The 19,097-nt window shown below is 42.0% G+C and overlaps 1 protein-coding gene across 1 annotated transcript in view; it reads left to right on the top strand.

The window, feature by feature from the left end:
* The window catches only part of DRC11 (dynein regulatory complex subunit 11), a 159,845-nt gene extending 148,717 nt beyond the window's left edge, over window positions 1–11,128 (top strand). Inside the window, exons 18-19 of the mRNA XM_087424506.1 lie at window positions 5,796–6,034; window positions 11,000–11,128. Coding sequence (XP_087280632.1) covers window positions 5,796–6,034; window positions 11,000–11,128 — 368 coding nt within the window. The remainder of the gene's footprint in view (window positions 1–5,795; window positions 6,035–10,999) is intronic.
* The last annotated feature ends 7,969 nt before the right edge of the window (window positions 11,129–19,097 follow it).

Below are 19,097 nucleotides of genomic sequence, written 5' to 3' on the forward strand. Positions count from 1 at the left end.
TACAACAAGAGCTTACTTTCTCCATTTTTTTCTTCTTGAATAGACAGATTCAAAATCCACTTATTTGGAAACATTTTTAAATAGCAGCAATAGAAAAAAGTGACCCTGGGAGCCAGTGCAATGAAATTGGAAAGAGCCTTGAGATATGGGCTCTGATGAGACCTGGTTCTGAATCCTGGCTCTGCTGCCGAATAGCTGGATGACCTTGACAAGTCAGCTGACCTTCTGAGCCTCCATTTTCTCATCTGTAAAGTAGGAGAACAGTTTACTTCACAGGGCTGGTGTGAGCCTTCTATGAGGTTAGCAGAGCGCCCAGCACCGTCTCAGCTCCCAGGAGAGCGTGGGTGGTGGTGGTGGAGATGGAGGAAGAGAAGATGTGCTGGTTGTGGAGGAGGAGAGCGTGATAGGGTGGTGAATGGCAATGGTAGTGTTGGTGGTTGTGTCTCTCACCCACCGCTGTGTAACACAGCTCCCCAGTGGCTTAAACCAGCACTTGTTCTGGGGGTTCAGTGGGCTCAGCTGGGGAGTTCTCCCTTGAAGTATCTCAGGAGGTTGCGGTCAGATGCCAGTTTGGACTCAGTCGTCTGAAGACTCGCCAGGGCTGGACGTCCAAGGCAGTTCACTCCCATGACTGGAGTTGATTCTGGCTGCCAGCTGGGAGCTCAGCTGGGACTGTCAACCAGACAGCATACACCTGGCCTCTCCATGTGGCTTTGCTCAGCACAGCGGCTAGGTCCCAAGAGGAAGCATCCTAAGAGCAAACGTTTCAAGAGGTTCAGGCAGAACTGGAAGGGTTCCAGGCTCAGAAGTAACACAGTCACTTTCGCCATGCTCAACTGGTCAAGAGCCAGTCACAGGGGCAGCCCAGACTCAAAGTCAGCAACTACACGAGGGTATGAATACTGTAGGTGTGGCTCACTGAGGGGTCATCTTTAGCTCCCACGGTGCTGGTGGTGGTGATAGATTTGGTATAGAGATGGTGATGGTGGCGTGAGTGTTGGAAGTGGTGGTGATGGTGGTGGCAGCATAGCAGTAATGGAGATGATGGTGGTCACATCGGCAGTTGTGAGGGTGACATCAGGGAGGTTGGTGATGTGGTGGTGGCAGCATGGTGGGAATGGAGATAATGGTGGTCATGGAGGTGGTACTGGTAGAGGTGATGGCGGCGTGGCAGTGTGGTCGCAGTGGTTAGCATTAATGGTAGTAGTAAAAATGATTAGGTCAGACTTGGTTTCTATTAATCTTTCTCCAGACATTATAGCACCGCCAAAACAGAGAGGATATATGGTCCTTTCTGGTTAGTCTTAAGCTCCTGGTCAATGTTATTTGCCAAAAGAACAATCCTCTACTCCCCACATATTATAAATTCCTAGCTTATTAGCCACATTTGCAATGTGCACTCATTTCTGTCTTCATGAATTGTGATCCTGGCTTCATAAATCAATGTTATACGCAAAGTACAGAAAGACTTTGGTCCCAGTTATTTCTCCATCCCTCTAGTGGCTTCTCCATCTTCTAGGGCCTCCACGCCCTCCACTAGATCCTTTGCATCCAGCCAGCATCAAAGGAAGAGAGAAAGACAGTACGGAAGATCTCACAGGAGATTTTAGGGACTGGACTTGGAAGGGGCCAACAGTTCTTCTGTCCATATTACCTTGGCCAGAATGACTCACATGGCTCCACCAAGGTTCAAGGGGGCAGGGATGTGTAGTCTAGCCAAGGAGGGAGTCCACACAGAGCTGAGCACCAGCAGTCTCAGCCCACTGTGAGACAGTGCAGAGGATTCCACGCTCCTGGCTCTGTCAGAGCTTTCCCACTCTCATCCTCCTTGGTCAGATTTCCTCCCTCGTGCTCTCTCTTTTTTTTTTTTTTTTTTGTATTGTACATATATTTTAAGCAATCTTAATGGTATAAAGTAGAGTATTATTAATTTTAAGGGGCTAGAGCATTCTTCTTGACTTTGGATTGAATAGTTTCTATTGTTTGCGAAAACCATAGGCCCTTTAAAAATGAAGCTATTGATGTATAACAGGGACAATTGTGTTCTTTTGGTAAAAAACCAGGCATCTCTAGGGACCCAGATCCCGTTACAGATTCCAACCTGAATCTCCTCACAGCAGCGTCATGGGAAAGGAAGGAGAACGCTTCTCTTCCCTGTGGGCAGAGGACAAACCTACGTACAGCAGTTGTCATAGGCCCAGGGCTCTGTCCACTAAACCACATGCTTCTCACATATTTCTTTCTTGGTGGGTGATTTGTTCAGACCGCCATACTTGCAGACTTCATAAATGCTGTCCAATGTTTCCTCCAGTGACCTTGAAGTTTTCATAGCCACAGTGGCTGGCACATCCATCTTAAAGAAAGACTGTTCCTGTCTTTGCAGTGATCAAAAATGGTCTCTTCCAGCCCATAAAGCATGTGCTGCAAATCCATAACCTGGGCCCTTGCTTGGCCATCTATCTACCGGCAGCAGAGCGCCGAAGGTGTACAGGAGCATTTGCCGTCCCTCTTCTCAAATTCCTGGAGGCGGTGTGCGGGAGTGACGGGGCTGAGAAGCGAAGGGGGCCTCAGCCTGAGGAAACGCAGTCCTTGAGGTTTACCAAATATAATTCAGTATCTACCTCCTTTCCCCAAATCTAGCTGCTTCCTTCAAAATGTCTCTGCAAAGAAAATCCACCCCCGAGGTTGATTAATGCCTTGTCTAGTCCCCAGAAATCCCCTTGGGCTTCCTTGGCTCCACGTTCCTAATGCTTCCTCCTCTTGCCTCTCTTCCCTGGGGTCTGTTTTGCTAATAACCCAATTCATCACAGGCTCCCGCCCCAGACCCAGTGTCTGGTCGGATAAGTCCAGTCCACGTCTTCTGATTTTTCTGGAATGCGAGGCTTCAGAAGCCAGAAGCTCATCTAAATCATCTTATTTACCTCTCATGCTTTTGAAAAATCCCAAATAAAAATTAATTTTAAGATATTACATACATCATCTCAAGCACCGGCCAGGATGGAATCCATTGGAATTCCAAAAGCAGAGAAGGGGGCCCAAAGACCAGATTCCTTTCAGTCTAAAGAGGAGGAGGAGAATGGTAAATTAGTCTGAAGAAGTGAGGAGCCTTGTGCATCCAAGAGGGGGAGGTGAAATACAGCCCTCGGCCTGGAGAGCACCTCGGCTGCCTTCAGCCCTCTGGATTCCCTGGCCTCCAGTCCTCAATGCCACACCCGTTGCTGCCCCTGGCGTGCTATGCTTTTATGTTCTCCTCGGCCCAAGACTTGGCAGCCTGCCAATGGCTCCAGTGCTGGCTGTGGGGCTCCCGCCTCAATGAGCCCACCAGGCTGTGACTCCCTCCACACCTGACTCCCCTCTTAGCCCCACTGCAGCTGTTTAAGGGTCAAGAACCCATGAGCCGGTGGCTTTGTAAAAGCAGTAGAAGCTATTCTTTGAAAAACTAGTAACTCTAGTTCATCAAACACGAGAAGGAAGTCCAACCTGATTCTCTTTCCCATTCTCTGGATCTTGAGATGACCATGGGCAAGTGGGCAAATCTGGCTGTAGCTGTGACTGCCTCCACAGAGTTCATTTACTGGGCCTCCATTAAAAATTAGTGAGCTTTGGGAAGTAATCAACAATTTATGCATTTTGAGGAATCTGGATCAAACTCTACCTGAATACCAAGTACCACAGATTTTAAGTGATCTATAGTGTGTTTGCACATACACACTCTACCAGAGTAAGTATAGTTTTTTGGCTCCACTACTCATGAATCTTTACTTGTAGAGATTCCTCAGGTTGGAAGGTTGGAAATCTGTGACTATTGTAGCTGAACAGGCAGGCAGGGGAGAGAGCTGACTATTATGTTGCTGGGGAGCCCTTGGCCCTCGCTGCTTGCCCACTGCCTGGTCCACCCCATGCCACAGGTAGGAGTTTTGCCCATGGGTGCCCAAGGCTGAAGCTGTTCTGGGTTCCCAGCTGGGGTATCTACTGGGTCCTCAGCTTCAGGGGCTGTCCCCTGTGACTGTCCCACAAAACATGTTCCCTTCTCAGCCTGCAGAGTCACACTCAGATCTGTTTGCACTTTTTATAGATGTTATAAATTTGGACTGGAGACACGCTAGATCCCAAGGGATGATGTAGTCTGGTTGTTGGTGTCATTGTGTATTTTTACCATGGTTATATTTTCCGATTTCTAACTCTACAGCAGTTATATTTAGATAAGGGCAGTCCTCACCTGCTGCAATCTGTCTTTACACAAATACACTTTAAAATATTCTTGGTTTATTTGGTGTTATCTTTTATAATTGATGTTTAATGAGCATTAGGAAACTTCGGTACAAAGTGGAATGACAAATAATAATAATATCATTTGCAAAAACAACAGTAATTCTGCTACTGAAAATAAAGTGCCCACCATACTCTGGAACAGTGCTCTTCCAAGGGCATTCTATACATTCTTTACTAATTTCTCACAGCAGCCTCAGAAGTAAATCTTTGAAAGACTATTCAAATCTTTGAAAGACTACTCCCCTTTTACTGGTAAACCTAAGATGGGTTCAAGCTCAAATAAACCCACCAAGGAAGTAGCAGAGTAGATCCAGGGGGTAGACGTTGCTGTAGGCCAACCCGGAGGCACCGTGGCCCTTGCTGCTCTCCCTGCAGCTCTCAACCCTTGATGCCTCCATTGCAAGTCATTCTCTTCCTTGACAGTAATTACAGCTGTTCACTTCATCAAGCATTTTTGGATCAATGTATTTGGGTGAGATAGACATTTAACAGACCTGACAGTGCTCAGATCATGTCGTAATGGTCATTTTTTTAAAAACTGTTTCAAATATTCCTCAAAGAAGTTCAAAATGCTTTAGAGACATTTGACCAGGTCTTCCCAGTGCTGAGACGGGCTCTGAGACAGATGGCCTCACCTTTCCTCACTGTCTGGGTACAACTAAACCAGTGACGGCCACTCTCATTTAGTTCCCTGGAACCTCTCTTTACAAAATGGAGGTAGTTCTCCACGGGTATTATTTAAGGGCTGCATGGAAGTCCATTCTATCTCCAAAGTTAAGTAGACATCAGAAATTATTTCATAATTCTTTTTCACAACATCCCTGTGTTCTGAGTGAAGTCTCTAGGTTACCCCAGGTCCCACTAACCCAGAGAACAACTGGGTACCCATCCAGTACATCCGTCAACCTGTGGGTGTTTACAGCTGTTGGGGAAGAGAATAAGGGTCAAATTGCTCTATTTAATACAGTGTATAATACAATGTCTTACACCCAAAGGAAACTGAGCCTGGCAGTGGCTAATGGAAATTGGAATCTGCATCCAATTCTAATTCCAATCTGCATCATTCCATATAAAAATAACATAAGACATGAATTTTATAGCTAAAAAAAATATCAAACTCCTACTTATCCCAACACTTTGGAAAATATAATATTCTGATGAGCAGAGATCCCGTATATACCCTATGTGAATTTCCAATTTTGAAAGATTTTGAACATCTGTAAAGGTACCACACTAAAACTATATTGACTGTGGTTTAATTTTTCCTTGTCAATTCACAAGGGACTTGTGGATGTGTAGACCACAGGGTCATTGCCATGTGTGTCTTATGGTTGACAATCACTCAGAGGAAAGCATTTAGTTATGTGGCTTTCTGCTCATTTGAGTTACTAATAAATTGAAGTAGACCTCCTGTGCATTCCTTTCTTGATGAGATCCAACTTTGTACTGAGAATAGACTAATACTGCTTTCTCTGTGGTGACCCTTGCTCTCTGTGTCTTTTCCACGATCTTGGATACAACAGTTTTGTGGAAAGAGATCATTCAACGCAATGGAGGAGTCATTACTAAGGCCTTGAATATAAGTTGCCTGGCAAAGGTCAGCGATGGCTTCACCCAGGGTCACATAGTCCAAGTGCTTAAAGCTGTGCTCACAGACCGGAGAATCTGCCAGCAAACTCATAAACCACTCACAGCAATCGAGTTTATTGCAGTCCTAACCAGCATGAGTCCGGTATACCAAGAGGAAGAAGAGAGCTTTAAGGTAAACAGAACCCCTGCATGGCCAGATCTTAGCAGCAAACTCTTGTCACATTACCTCCTCTCCTCCCTCTAGTCCTAAGGTTCATGAATTTGAACTCTGCCATATGCAATGATATTTGGAAACTTGAAATTTTTGGATCACAAAATCTTTCCAGCCTTAGCAGTAAAGCATGGATCTTCCAAATTTTAGGAAAATCGTGGTGCATGACCTTATAAATTAACAGCCAGATTGCAAAATTGAGTAGCAGCTTTGAAACCATTAGATTAACACACACACACATGCGCACATACACACACACCCTTCTCTTGGCTCTCACTGGTTTTTATTTCATATTTCACATAATGGAACAAGTTTTGCATAGAGAAAACCATTCCCTAAATAGTGTATTTCAAGCCAATGCTGTTTTTGCCCCGTATTTGTCCTGGTACACTTCATTTTTCAGTGCACTTGCAATAGGCAATCACGAGAGAACTCGCCAAAATTGAGTTTCCTAATTTTTGAATACATTCTGAGATGTTCACAGAATTTTTTTAGATCTGGAGGAAATTTTCAGAATCAACTCTTTCTAATCCTTCTTTTATAAGAGGAAAAGAAATTACAGAGGGTTATGTACCTTATCCAAACACAATCAACCTTAGAGCCCTAGTCCCTGATGCCCATGCCAGTGGGCACTCCTCAAAATCCTTTTAATCAAAATGAATACAATTGTATTCTCTTTCTAGACCCGAAAGTAGTTTTCTTGGCCAACTGGGAAGATGAGGGAGGAGAATTATACCCGTGCAATGATGCCCACCACAATATTGGCCATGCTATCAAGAGAAAGCGAATCGGAATTCTTGGTCAAGCCTCGTATCTCTGGAAGCCTACTTGAGATTATGAACATTTCCCTCTACAATGTACCACTTTTCCTCAACTCTAAAAACTGTGTTTCCCTCCTGCGTTGCCACTAAGGCTTCAGTGGAAGGTGTAAAATAGTCACAATACTGATCCCTGCAATAATGATCTAACACAGGGGTTGACAGACTTTTTCCGTAAAGGGCCAGATAGTAAGTATTTTAGGCTTTGAGAGCTGTGCAGTTTCTGTCACAACTCTTCAACTCTGCATCATAGCGCGTAAGCATCCATATACAGTAGATAACTGAATGGGCATGGCTGTGTTCCGTTCCAATAAGACTTTATTTGCAAAAACAGATAGCAGGCCACTTTTGGCCCATCAGCCATAGTTTCCTGAGCCCTACTCTAGCAAAACTGAAACAGAAATTTCCAACTCCAAACTGTAGTTTTTGCCAAGCATTTGAATTAATATTCTTGTTAACTCTTTAAACCTTATTAATATTAATTGCAAATATTTATCCTCTTCAAGTCATATATCATATTCTTTTTCCAATTTTTTTCTCCTTTCTAAAATAATAATTTTCTTTCTTATTCTGAGGAGCTAGGTTTAGGTGTTAAAAGCTATGCTTTCTCTTAGCTGGGTTTTGAAATTTCTAAAGTGATTTCTGGAAGCTTTTCTATCTGTTATAGGTGCTTGAGGTCAAGTAACTAACCGATCATTCTCTTCAAGACAAAGAAATGCTGCCGTTTTATAACTTGGGATGAGAATGCGTGTGCTTCTCACTCCATTCTTGCCATATTTGATCACTTATTCATTTTTTTAAGGAAACTGAGTCGTTTTACCACCATCACCACTATCCCCCCCCCCCCGCCCCGTAGCTCCAGGGCTTGGCACAGTGCCTGGCCCCAACTAAATGTTCAATAAGCTCGTTTGGTGGCAAATTTACGGAACAGATGGATAGATGGAATGACATCGTTGCACTGCTAAATAACATGATACCGTGGCTGTAGTTGCTTGTAATCTGGCAGATCATTTTTGCCCCGAGAAATTTTACCTAGTTGTACTCCTGACAACATGTCAAACTAAGGTCTTGTGGATTCTCCAGACACATTCTACCCTGCTCCATGGACATGATGGGGGAAATATTTAATGATAATGATGGTAATAATCATGATAATATTAATACTTATTGACTACTTATGTGCCAGGTACTCTATTAACTCGTGTAAACCTCACAATCCTCCTATTTTACAAAGGAGGAAACTGAGTTGTAGAGAGGTGTGATAGGCAGAATCATGGTCCCCCAAGGATGTCTACATCGTGATCCCTGGAACCTGTAAATGTGCTAGGTTACATGACAAGGGGGAATTAAGGTTGCTAATGGAAATAATGTGGCTAATCAGCTGCCTTTAAAATAGGGAGATTTTCTAGAATTATCCGAGGGAGTCCAATGTAATCATACAAGGTGGAAGAAGGAATCAGAAGAGAGAACCAGCTTGAGATAGAGAGATAGCAGCTTGAGAAGGACTCATGGGTGCTCCAAGTAGCCCAGCGTCGCTAGCTTGAAGATGGAGGAGGGGCCACAAGCCAGGAAAGCAGGTGGTCCCTGGAAACCGCAACAGGTGAGGGAACATATTCTCCCTGGAGCCTCCGGAAAGGAACACAGCCTGCAGACACCTTGATTTTAGCCCAGTGAGACCCATTTTGGATTTCTGCCCTACAGAAGTGTAAGATAATAAATGTTTTGTTTTAAGCCACTAAGGTTGTGGTAATTTGCTACAGCAGGAATGAAAAACACAAGGGGCCAAGTGACTTGTTCCAGGTTACACAGCTAAAAAGAAGCAGAGCTGAAATTCAAATCTTACTCCAAAGTCAACTTTATTAGCCATATTCTCTACTGTGTCTCAATGAATTAGGAGTTCATCGCCTTGAGTAGTTGGCCACCTCACCTTACACTGAAAACAGAGCCAAGCTAAAAGAAGCATGAGAAAATCCCCAAGTGCCAGAAACGAAGGTAAATCTCAAGCACAGAAACAGTGATATCCTGGCATGCAGCATAAAGAAAAATGAGGGATAGAAAGCAAAGCGCAATTAGGGGTCATGGAAGATAAAATGGCAATACTTGCTGCTTCTATGACCAGATCTTTGATATCCCAATATCACCGAAGAGCGTTAACTCCAAAACATCATTATAAGACCCAGCTCTGGATTTGAGTTTAGAGGACTGTGTAGAAGCAACTTCAATCCTGCCAGGGAGGGAGGAATTAAGAGAGATAGAGGTCAAAGCAAAGCTTCATACTCAAAATTAATCTGAAAATCAAAATTCTAAAACATTTTAGGAAATCTAGTGCTAAGCACAATCTGACAAAAATGGTTAAATTAATGTAATTAAGATGTTCAAGAAAATAAATGAAGGCATGACTTCCGTTAGAGATATACACAAAGTTTGAAACAAAGAGAGGCAGAAATGGAAATAAGAAGAGATAATTATGAAAAAAAATCACAAAAAGAAAGCTTAGAAATGGAAAATATATTAACTAACATAAAATGGCAAAAAATAAAAGAGGTGTGAACTCTAGATCAGACATGGTCAAAGAGCAAATTAATGGATTCAAAGATGATCCTAAGGGGCCGGCCCCGTGGCTTGGTGGTTAAGTGCACGCGCTCCGATGCTGGCGGCCCGGGTTCGGATCCCGGGTGCGCACCGAGGCACCACTTCTCCGTTCATCCTGGGGCCGAGTCCCACATACAGCAACTGGAAGGATGTGCAGCTATGACATACAACTATCTACTGGGGCTTTGGGGGGAAAAAATAAATAAATAAAATCTTTAAAAAAAAAAAAAAGATGATCCTAGGGAGCTCCCCCAGAAGGAAGCACAGAGAAACAAAAAGATAAAATTTATAAAGTGCAATTAAAGACCCAACTAATAGAAGTCCTAGAAGAGAATAGAAGACATCTCAGAAGAACAATTATTTGAATAAATATTTGCTGAGAATTTTCTTGAATTAAAGACATAAGTTTTCAGATTGAAAACAAACTCCAAGTGACCAGCAGAACAAGTAAAAATAAATCCACACCTACACACATTATTGTGAACCTGAGAACAAGATAATAAGCCAGGCTTAAAAGATACCAGATTGCCTACAAAGAAACAACAGTTTGGAAATGAGATGTCTCTTTGACAACAGTAGATGCCACAAGACAGTGAGATCATATCTCCAAAGTGTTGAGGAAAACTAACTGTCAACCTAACATTTATATCCAGCTAACTAGCATCCAAGAGAGAGGAGAGAATAAAGACATTTTAAGACATACAAAGACTGAGATAGCTTCCCACTCACAGTCACTTCAGAGAGCAATTTGGAAATATCAAGTAAAATTGAAGATGCTCGTAACCTAAGACCCTAGGAATTATATTTCTATGTATACGCCCTAGAGAAGCTTTCTCATATGCATACATGGAGATATGTAAAAATTGTGAATATCAACATCTTTCATAATAACAAAAAATTGGAAATGACCCATATGTCTATTAATAGTAGAATAGATAAATAACATGTAGTATAGTCATTCAGTGAAATATTACTGCTATAAAGTGTATAAACCAAAATGTTTCTCAGATTTCAAATAAAATGTGAAGGTTGAGAAAAATGCTCACAGAGCCAGTTGCAATCATTAAGTACTTTGTTGGTATTTTGGCTCCAGTATTCTTGCCATGTTTTTGACAGTTTCCCTCAGAGTATTTGTATGGCCTCCCGTGGTTCACACGTGGCCACCAGTGCCGCTTCTAGTGGCCATGTGTGAACCATGGGAGAAATTCACATTACGAAGAAAACCTACACCCTCAGGATGGCGTAAGATCCCCAGGAAGTCAGGTGACTTAGTTGGGAAGGGTTGTTGGTTATATTTGGCCTGTAATTCTCTGAACCTATTAACTCCTTGAGATGGAAATTTCAAAGTGTGTAGAAATATAGATTGGAAAACCCACTGGGGAAGAATTTGTAATAAACGTACATTAAATTCCCAAAGGTTAATGGCTGCTTGCCCCTTCCTTCTTAACAAGTTTTTCTTATTTTTAAGTGAATTCATGTCATTCTGATATTTTTCTAAAAGTCTCTTTTATTTCAGGCCTGGTATGCTAAGACCCCTATGGGTAAAAAGCGAGCCTTGGCATTAACAGGAGGTAACACAGAAAAGGAAAAGGATAAAGGAAAAAAGAAGGAAAAGAAAGGGAAAAAAGAGAAAAAGAAAAAGTGAGGCCTTTCTGAGGAGCCATCCTTGCGTCTCTCTCAGGGATGGAGATGGCCCACGACTCTCCAGGGAGAAGATTGACCATTGCTTGTCTGAAGAAGACCCAAGCTCATGCCACAACCTCCTCAGCCTCTGCATTCAGTCAGTGAGATCTTTAGTAGGCTGTACCCCAAGTTAGTTGTTTCTAGAGCTTGTAATTGTTTCTTAATCTACGTAAAGTTTGTATATAACCAAAATTCACTCTTCACATGCTCTACAATCTTTCCAGGTTACATACTTCATCTCATCCGTGCTACTTGACAAATTTAAAATTTGATAGTGAGAAAACACTCTGATTTGACAACCAGTAAGTAAATTGAGTCTATCATATCAGTACACTAGCTTTTTATTGATCCGTATATACTGTATATTGTCTTGCACATATTTTAATAAATTAATTCTTTGCTCTATTAATATGTTTTATATAATGGAATAAAAACTGTTGTCCTTGAACTGACTCAGTAATTTGGTTGCTGGAGCTAAAAAAGACCTTTAAAATTAACTACAATTTTGTGTTGCTTAACGATGGGATATGTTCTGAGAAATGCATCATTAGGTCATTTCATCATTGTGTGAACATCATAGAGTGCACTTACACAAACCTAGATGGTACAGCCTGCTACACACCTAGGCTACATGGTACTCATCTTATGCGACCACCATCGTATATGCAGTCTGTTGTTGACCAAAACGTTGTTATGCAGCAAATGACTGTGTTTCAATCTTCTGACATTGAAGATTGGGAAACCAAGGCCCAGGGCCACACAGCTAATATTTGGAACATTGAGACTGAAGTAATTCCCATAAATTCCCACCCTACTGCTCTTGAGAAGCACGGGATCATTGCCAGGCCCGTGACTAGATGAAAACTACTACATAAAAATAGGGTAAATGTGGAGAAGAGAAAACCTAAGTGAAGAAGTAAGAAATGCTAAATAATAAAAGGAATAAATAATAGAAAAGTAAGAGTCAAAAGATAAATTTTGTAAGAATATGACAGGTTATTTGGTGGAAGATAGTATGTAACCCACTTCTAAACTGTGGGGTGAATTAAATTGAGGTGGGATGAATTTAATTTGAAATTTAGGAACCCCCAGTTTTTGGTTGCACCACAGAAAGTTGTAAAATCTCCTACTCCACAGACCAAGCTAGATCTCCGAGTTTTCTCGGAATTCCCAGGAGGTTGGATCTTCAACGGCCGAGACCACTGTGGTTCCCAGGTGTCTTCTGGCCACCAGCACATGCCCCTCAGCCTGTGTCTGTACCGGACACTGACACAAATTCAGACAGAGAGAGGCAGCCATAGGCCCACGTGCTCTGGACGTGTTCTGCACACACCAGAAAATAATCTCCCTGACTCTGTCCTCTTGAACACACTCCGTTTTCTGAGTGCCCTGCCATAGACCTGCCTTCTCATACCAAAGGAACCCCAATTTCTGCAGACTGTGGGCCTGACCCCCTTGCCCTCTTCAGACTGTGTCTGGCCAAGGCCCAGAGTGGCCTAAGAGATGGGCAGACTCCCCACCCTAACCTTCACCTCTCCAGGATGGTTGCACCCAGATCCTTTCTGTCACATGTCATGGGAAACAGACTCTCGGTTATGACCCAAGAAGAGAACTTCAAGGGTCTAGGATTTGATGTTCATTGCAAAATAATAGGATCTAAATTGTAAAGAAATGAAAATCATGATTGTAAAGAAATGAACATTATGAAAATGTTAAAAGTAAACAATCCCATTTAACTTGGTCTCAGTTTAACAAGCACACTTTTTCAGAACTCATACAAATTTGTGTTGGTAAAGCCTAACAAACAATTAATAATTAAAGGACGGGGGGGCGGAGTCAAGATGGCGGCGTAGGCAGACTCTGAACTCACCTCCTCCCGTGGACACAGCCAATTTACAACTACTCGTGGAAAAATTACCCCTGAGACAGAACTGAAAACTGGATAAGAGGAACTCCTGCAACAACGGACAATCCTAACTGGGGTAGAAGAGGCAGAGACTCCCTTCTGGAGAGGAAAAACGCCGCCTTCACAAGCCGCCAGCTTCACGGCCGCCGGGAGCAGCTCACAGGTACGCAGCCTCCCTGGAGGAGCGGGGCCCTGAGCCGGGGAGTGCCCCCGCTGTGGGCATTTTGTGGACCCAGCACAATTGAGACCAGCAGCATAATACCTGACTTTGCCTGCTACTAAAGCATTGGGTAGCACCCCCAGAAAACCCGGTTCACAAAGAAACTAAAACTGGCTCTTAAAGGGCCCGCGCACAAACTCACCCGTTCCAGAAAGCATCCTAAAATCACCAGAAAGAAAGGTGCACAGTGCTTCGTGACAAGAGGAGCTCACCTAATAGGCCCTGAGTGCATCTCGGTGAGGTGAGACCTCTCCAGGGACTGGGACATTGGCGGCCATTGTTGTGGCCTGGTGTGGCGTGCTGACACAGGCATGCCATTGGAGTTCTCCCTGAGACCTGCTAGCCCAGGGTCTGCTCCACCCGGCTAGAGCACCCGATTTAATCCAGCTCAGCCAGGGCAGGCAGCCCACCCTGAGACTAGCCCCACCCAGCAACAAGCCCTCAGGCAACGTGTGGGCCTGCATGGGTGGTGACTGGATTCTCTGCAGCCTGGCAACTGAGCTGACTTGAGCGGGGCAGGGTGTGCACAAGGGCGGGTGGAGAGTGTCGGGCGGTGGCAGAGTGTGTGGGGCTCCCGCCCTGGAGAGACTGGGTCCCACCCAGGGAGGTCGGGGCACTCACACCCAGGGCAGGACTGTGTTGACTGTGTGTGTGTGGACCTGTGGGCGGCAGGGCTTCTCAGCCACAGAAGACTTGTACTTCTCAAAGACCCACATAGGAGGTTTGCTCCACCTTCCAAAACCTGAAACAATTGGGTGCTCCTGTGCCTGAGGCCAGCCCCACCCAGCTGCAATCCTCAGAGAGCTGACAAGAGACCTAATAGGCTAGAGGCTTACAGCAATTGTAAGGCCCTGAGCCTAACAACCTGCCACAGTGGGGGCCTACTCACTTAAAAGAAATACTGCAACACAAATGTGGTATTAGAACTTGCAGCCAACTGTGCTGGGGCTCCCCACACCTGATAAAGAGACTGAAGGGCCCACAACAACTACAAGCAGCTGAGCATTACAACAGCTGGCCAGAGCATAACTCAGCCTCCCTGGGCGCCTGCAGGAGAAGCAAACAGGCCACAGCAGAAGGATACCACGTAGCCCACATAGGGGTCACCCCTGGAACATTGAGAACTGAGGAAGCACACTGGAAGCCTCCTAAGCCATCACTTACATAAGGTCACCTATCCAAGAGCAGGAGACGTGGCTGACCTACCTAATCGTGAGACACAAGCACAGGGAAAGAGGCAAAATGAAGAGGCAAAAAGAATACATTCCAAGTAAGGGAACAGGACAAAACCCCAGAAAAGGAACTTAGTGAAACAGAAATGAGCAACCTACCCGACAGAGAGTTCAAACTAAGAGTGTTAAGGATGCTCACTGATCTGGGGAGAAGAATAGATGGACTCAGTGAGAATGTCAACAAAGAAATGGAAGATATAAAAAAGAACCAATCAGAAATGAAGAATACAATACTGGAAATGAAAAACTCATTAGAGGGACTCAAAAGCAGAGTAGAGGATACAGAAGAACGGATCTGTGAGCTGGAAGAAAGACTAGAAGAAATTACCCAAGGTGAACAGGTAAAGAAAAAGAATTAAAAAGAGTGAGGACAGTCTAAGGGACCTCTGGGACAACATCAAGCTTACTAACATCCGTGTTATAGGTGTCCCGGAGGAGAAAGAAGCGAGACAAGGGGGCAGAGAATCTATTTCAAGAAATAATAGATGAAAACTTCCCTAACCTAAGGAAGAAACAGACATCCAGGTACAGGAGGCACAGAGAGCCCCAAACAAGATAAACCCAAAGAGGCCCACACCAAGACACATCATAATCAAAATGTCCAGAATTAAAGATAAAGAGAGAATCCTAAAAAGCATAGAGAATGTCAGAGTTACATACAAAGGAAACCCCATAAGGCTATCAGCTGACTTCTCAGCAGAAACCTTACAGGCTAGAAGAGAATGGCATGATATATTTAAAGTGCTAAAAGGAAAAAACTTACAGCCAAGAATACTCTACCCAGCAAGGTTATGTGTTCAAAAATGGAAGGAGAGATCAAAATTTTCCCAGATAAGCAAAAAATTAAAGGAGTTTGTCACCAAGAAACCAGTGTTACAAGAAATGTTAAAGGGACTGATTTAAGGGGAAAAAGAAGACCACAAATAGGAAAAAATTATCTATTTCCACGATTAGAAACGTAATGGATACAAATGCACAAAAAAGAGGTTGGATATGATATCAAAGAAACATAAAAAGGAGGAGGAGGGTAGTTAAAGAGTACAGGTTTCAGACAGAGGTCAAACTAAAGTGACCATCAATTCTGTATAGAAGAAGTAAGGAACAGAGAGGGACTACTAAAACACTGAGGGAAAAAAAAAAAAGTTAAAAAATGGCAGTAAGTACATACTTATCAATAGCTACTTTAAATGTCAATGGACTAAATGCTCCAATTAAAAGGCATAGGGTGGCTGACTGGATAAAAAAACAAGACCCATATATATGCTGCATACAAGAGACACATTTCAGACCTAAAGACACTCACAAACTGAAAGTGAAGGGATGGAAAAAGATACTCCACGCAAATGGCAATGAAAAGAAAGCTGGGGTAGCAGTACTCATATCAGACAAAATAGACTTTAAAACAAAAACTGTAAAAAGAGACAAAGAAAGGGCATTACATAATGATCAAGGGAACAATCCAACAAGAGGATATAACACTTGTAAATATCCTACGCGCAATGTAGGTGCACCTAAATATATAAAGCAATTATTAACAGACATAAAAACAGAAATAGACAGTAACACAATAATAGTAGGGGACTTTAACACTCCACTTACACCAGCGGATAGATCATCCAAACAGAAGATCAATAAGGAAACATTGGCCTTAAGCGACACACTAGAACAGATGGACCTAGTAGATATATACAGAGCATTCCATCCAAAAAACCGAAGAATACACGTTCTTTTCAAATGCACATGGAGACGTTCTCAGGATTGATCATATTGAGGCCACAAAACAAGTCTCCATAAATTTAAGAAGATTGAAATAATACCAAGCATCTTTTCTGACCACAAAGGTATGAAACTAGAAATCAACTATAGGAAGAAAATCAGAAAAGCCACAAATACATGGAGATTAAACAAAATGCTACTGAACAACGACTGGGTTAATGAAGAAATCAAAGAAGAAATCAAAAAATACCTGGAGACAAATGAAAATGAAAATACGACATGCCAGAATTTATGGGATACAACTTAAAAAGCGGTTCTAGAGGAAGTTTATAGCAATACAGGCCTATCTCAACAAACAAGAAAAATCTCAAATAAACAATCTAACAATGCACCTAAAGGAACTGGAAAAAGAAGAACAAACAAAGCCCAAAATCAGTAGAAGAAGGGAAATAATAAAAATCAGAGCAGAAATAAATGAAATAGCGACCAAAAAAACAATAGAAAAAATTAATAAAACCAAGGCTGGTTCTTTGAAAAGATCAACAAAATAGACAAACCTTTAGCTAGACTCACCAAGAAAAAAAAGAGAAGGCACAAATAAGTAAAATCAGAAATGAAAGAGGAGTGGTTACAACAGACACCTCAGAAATACAAAAAAGATTATAAGAGAATACTATGAAAAACTATATGCCAACCAGTTCGACAATCTGGAAGAAATGGATAAATTCTTAGAATCATACAACCTTCCAAAACTGGATCAAGAAGAAGTAGAGAAATTTGAATAGACCAATCACCAGTAAGGAGATCAAACAGTAATCAAAAACCTCCCCAAAAATAAAAGTCCAGGACCAGGCGGCTTCCCTGGTGAATTCTACCAAACATTCAAAGAAGACTTAATACCTATCCTTCTCAAACTCTTCCAAAAATTGAGGAGGTGGGGAAGCTCCTAACTCATTCTACTGAAGCTGACATTACCCTGATGCAAACCAGACAAGGACAACACAAAAAAAGAAAATTACAGGCCAATATCACTGATGAACGTCGATGCGAAAATCCTCAACAAAATACTAGCAAATGCATACAACAATACGTTAAAAGATTATACACCATGATCAAGTGGGATTTATTCCAGGTATGCAGGGATGGTTTAACATTCGCAAATCAATCAACGTAATACACCACATTAATAAAATGAAGAACAAAAATCACATGATCATCTCAATAGATGCAGAAAGCATTTGACAAGATCCAGCATCCATTTATGATAAAAACTCTGAATAAAATGGGGATAGAAGGAAAAGTACCTCAACATAATAAAGACCATATATGAGAAACCCACAGCTAATATCATCCTCAATGGTGAAAAACTGAAAGCTATCCCTCTAAGAACAGGAACCAGACAAGGATGCCCACTGTCACCACTCCTATTTAACATAGTATTGGAAGTCCTAGCCAGAGCAATCAGGCAGAGAAAAGAAATAAAAAGGGATCCAAATGGGAAAGGAAGAAGTGAAACTGTCACTATTTGCAGATGAGATGATTTTATATATAGAAAACCCTAAAGAATCCACCAGAAAACTTTTAGAAGTAATAAACGAATATGGGAAAGTTGCAGGATACAAAATCAACATACAAAATTCAGTTGCATTTCTGTACACTAACAGAAGTAGCAGAAAGAGAAATTAAGAATACCATCCCATTTACAATTTGCAACAAAAAGAATAAAATACCTAGGAATAAACTTAACCAAGAGGTGAAAGATCTGTACACGAAAACTATAAAACATTTCTGAAAGAAATTGAAGAAGACACAAAGAAATGGAAAGATATTCCATGCTCTTGGATTGGAAGAATTAACATAGTTAAGATGTCCATACTTCCTAAAGCCATCTATAGATTCAATGCAATCCCTATCAAAGTTCCAACAACATTTTCACAGAAATAGAACAAGAATCCTAAAATTATATGGAACAACAAAAAAAGACCCGAATAGCTAAAAGGAATCCTGAGAAAAAGAACAAAGCTGGAGGTATCACACTCCCTGATTTCAAAATATACTACAAAGCTATAGTAACCAAAACAGCATGGTACTGGCACAAAAACAGACACACAGATCAATGGAATAGAATCAAAGCCCAGAAATAAACCCACACATCTATGGACAGCTAATCTTTGACAAAGGAGCCAAGAACATACAATGGGGAAAAAGAAAGTCTCTTCAACAAATGGTGTTGGGAAAACTGGATAGCCATATGCAAAAAAAATGAAAGTAGACCCTTACCTTACACCATACACAAGAAATTAACTCCAAATGGATTAAAGACTTGAATGTAAGACCTGAAACTGTGAAAGTTCTGGAAGAAAACATAGGCAATGTACGCTCTTACGACATCAGTCTTAGCAACATCTTTTCAAACACCACATCTGACCGGGCAAGAGAAACAATAGAAAAAATAAACAAATGGGACTACATCAAACTAAAAAGCTTCTGCACAGCAAAGGAAACCATCAACAAAACAAAAAGACAACCTAACAATTGGGAGAAGATATTTGCAAACCATACATCTGATAAGGGCTTAATCTCCAAAATATACAAAGAACTCATGCATCTCAACAACAAAAAACTACCAACCCAATTAAAAAATGGGCAAAGACCTGAACAGACATTTCTCCAAAGAAGATATACAGATGGCCAAGAGACACATGAAAAGATGTTCAAAATCACTAACTATCAGGAAATGCAAATCAAAACTACAATGAGATATCACCTCACGCCCGTCAGAATGGCTATAATTAACAAGACAGGGAACAACATGTGTTGGAGAGGTTGTGGAGAAAGGAACTCTCATACACTGCTG

The sequence above is a fragment of the Ceratotherium simum genome, chromosome 37 (assembly GCF_057802395.1).
Source record: "Ceratotherium simum simum isolate JZ-2026a chromosome 37, ASM5780239v1, whole genome shotgun sequence".
Lineage (NCBI taxonomy): Eukaryota > Metazoa > Chordata > Mammalia > Perissodactyla > Rhinocerotidae > Ceratotherium > Ceratotherium simum.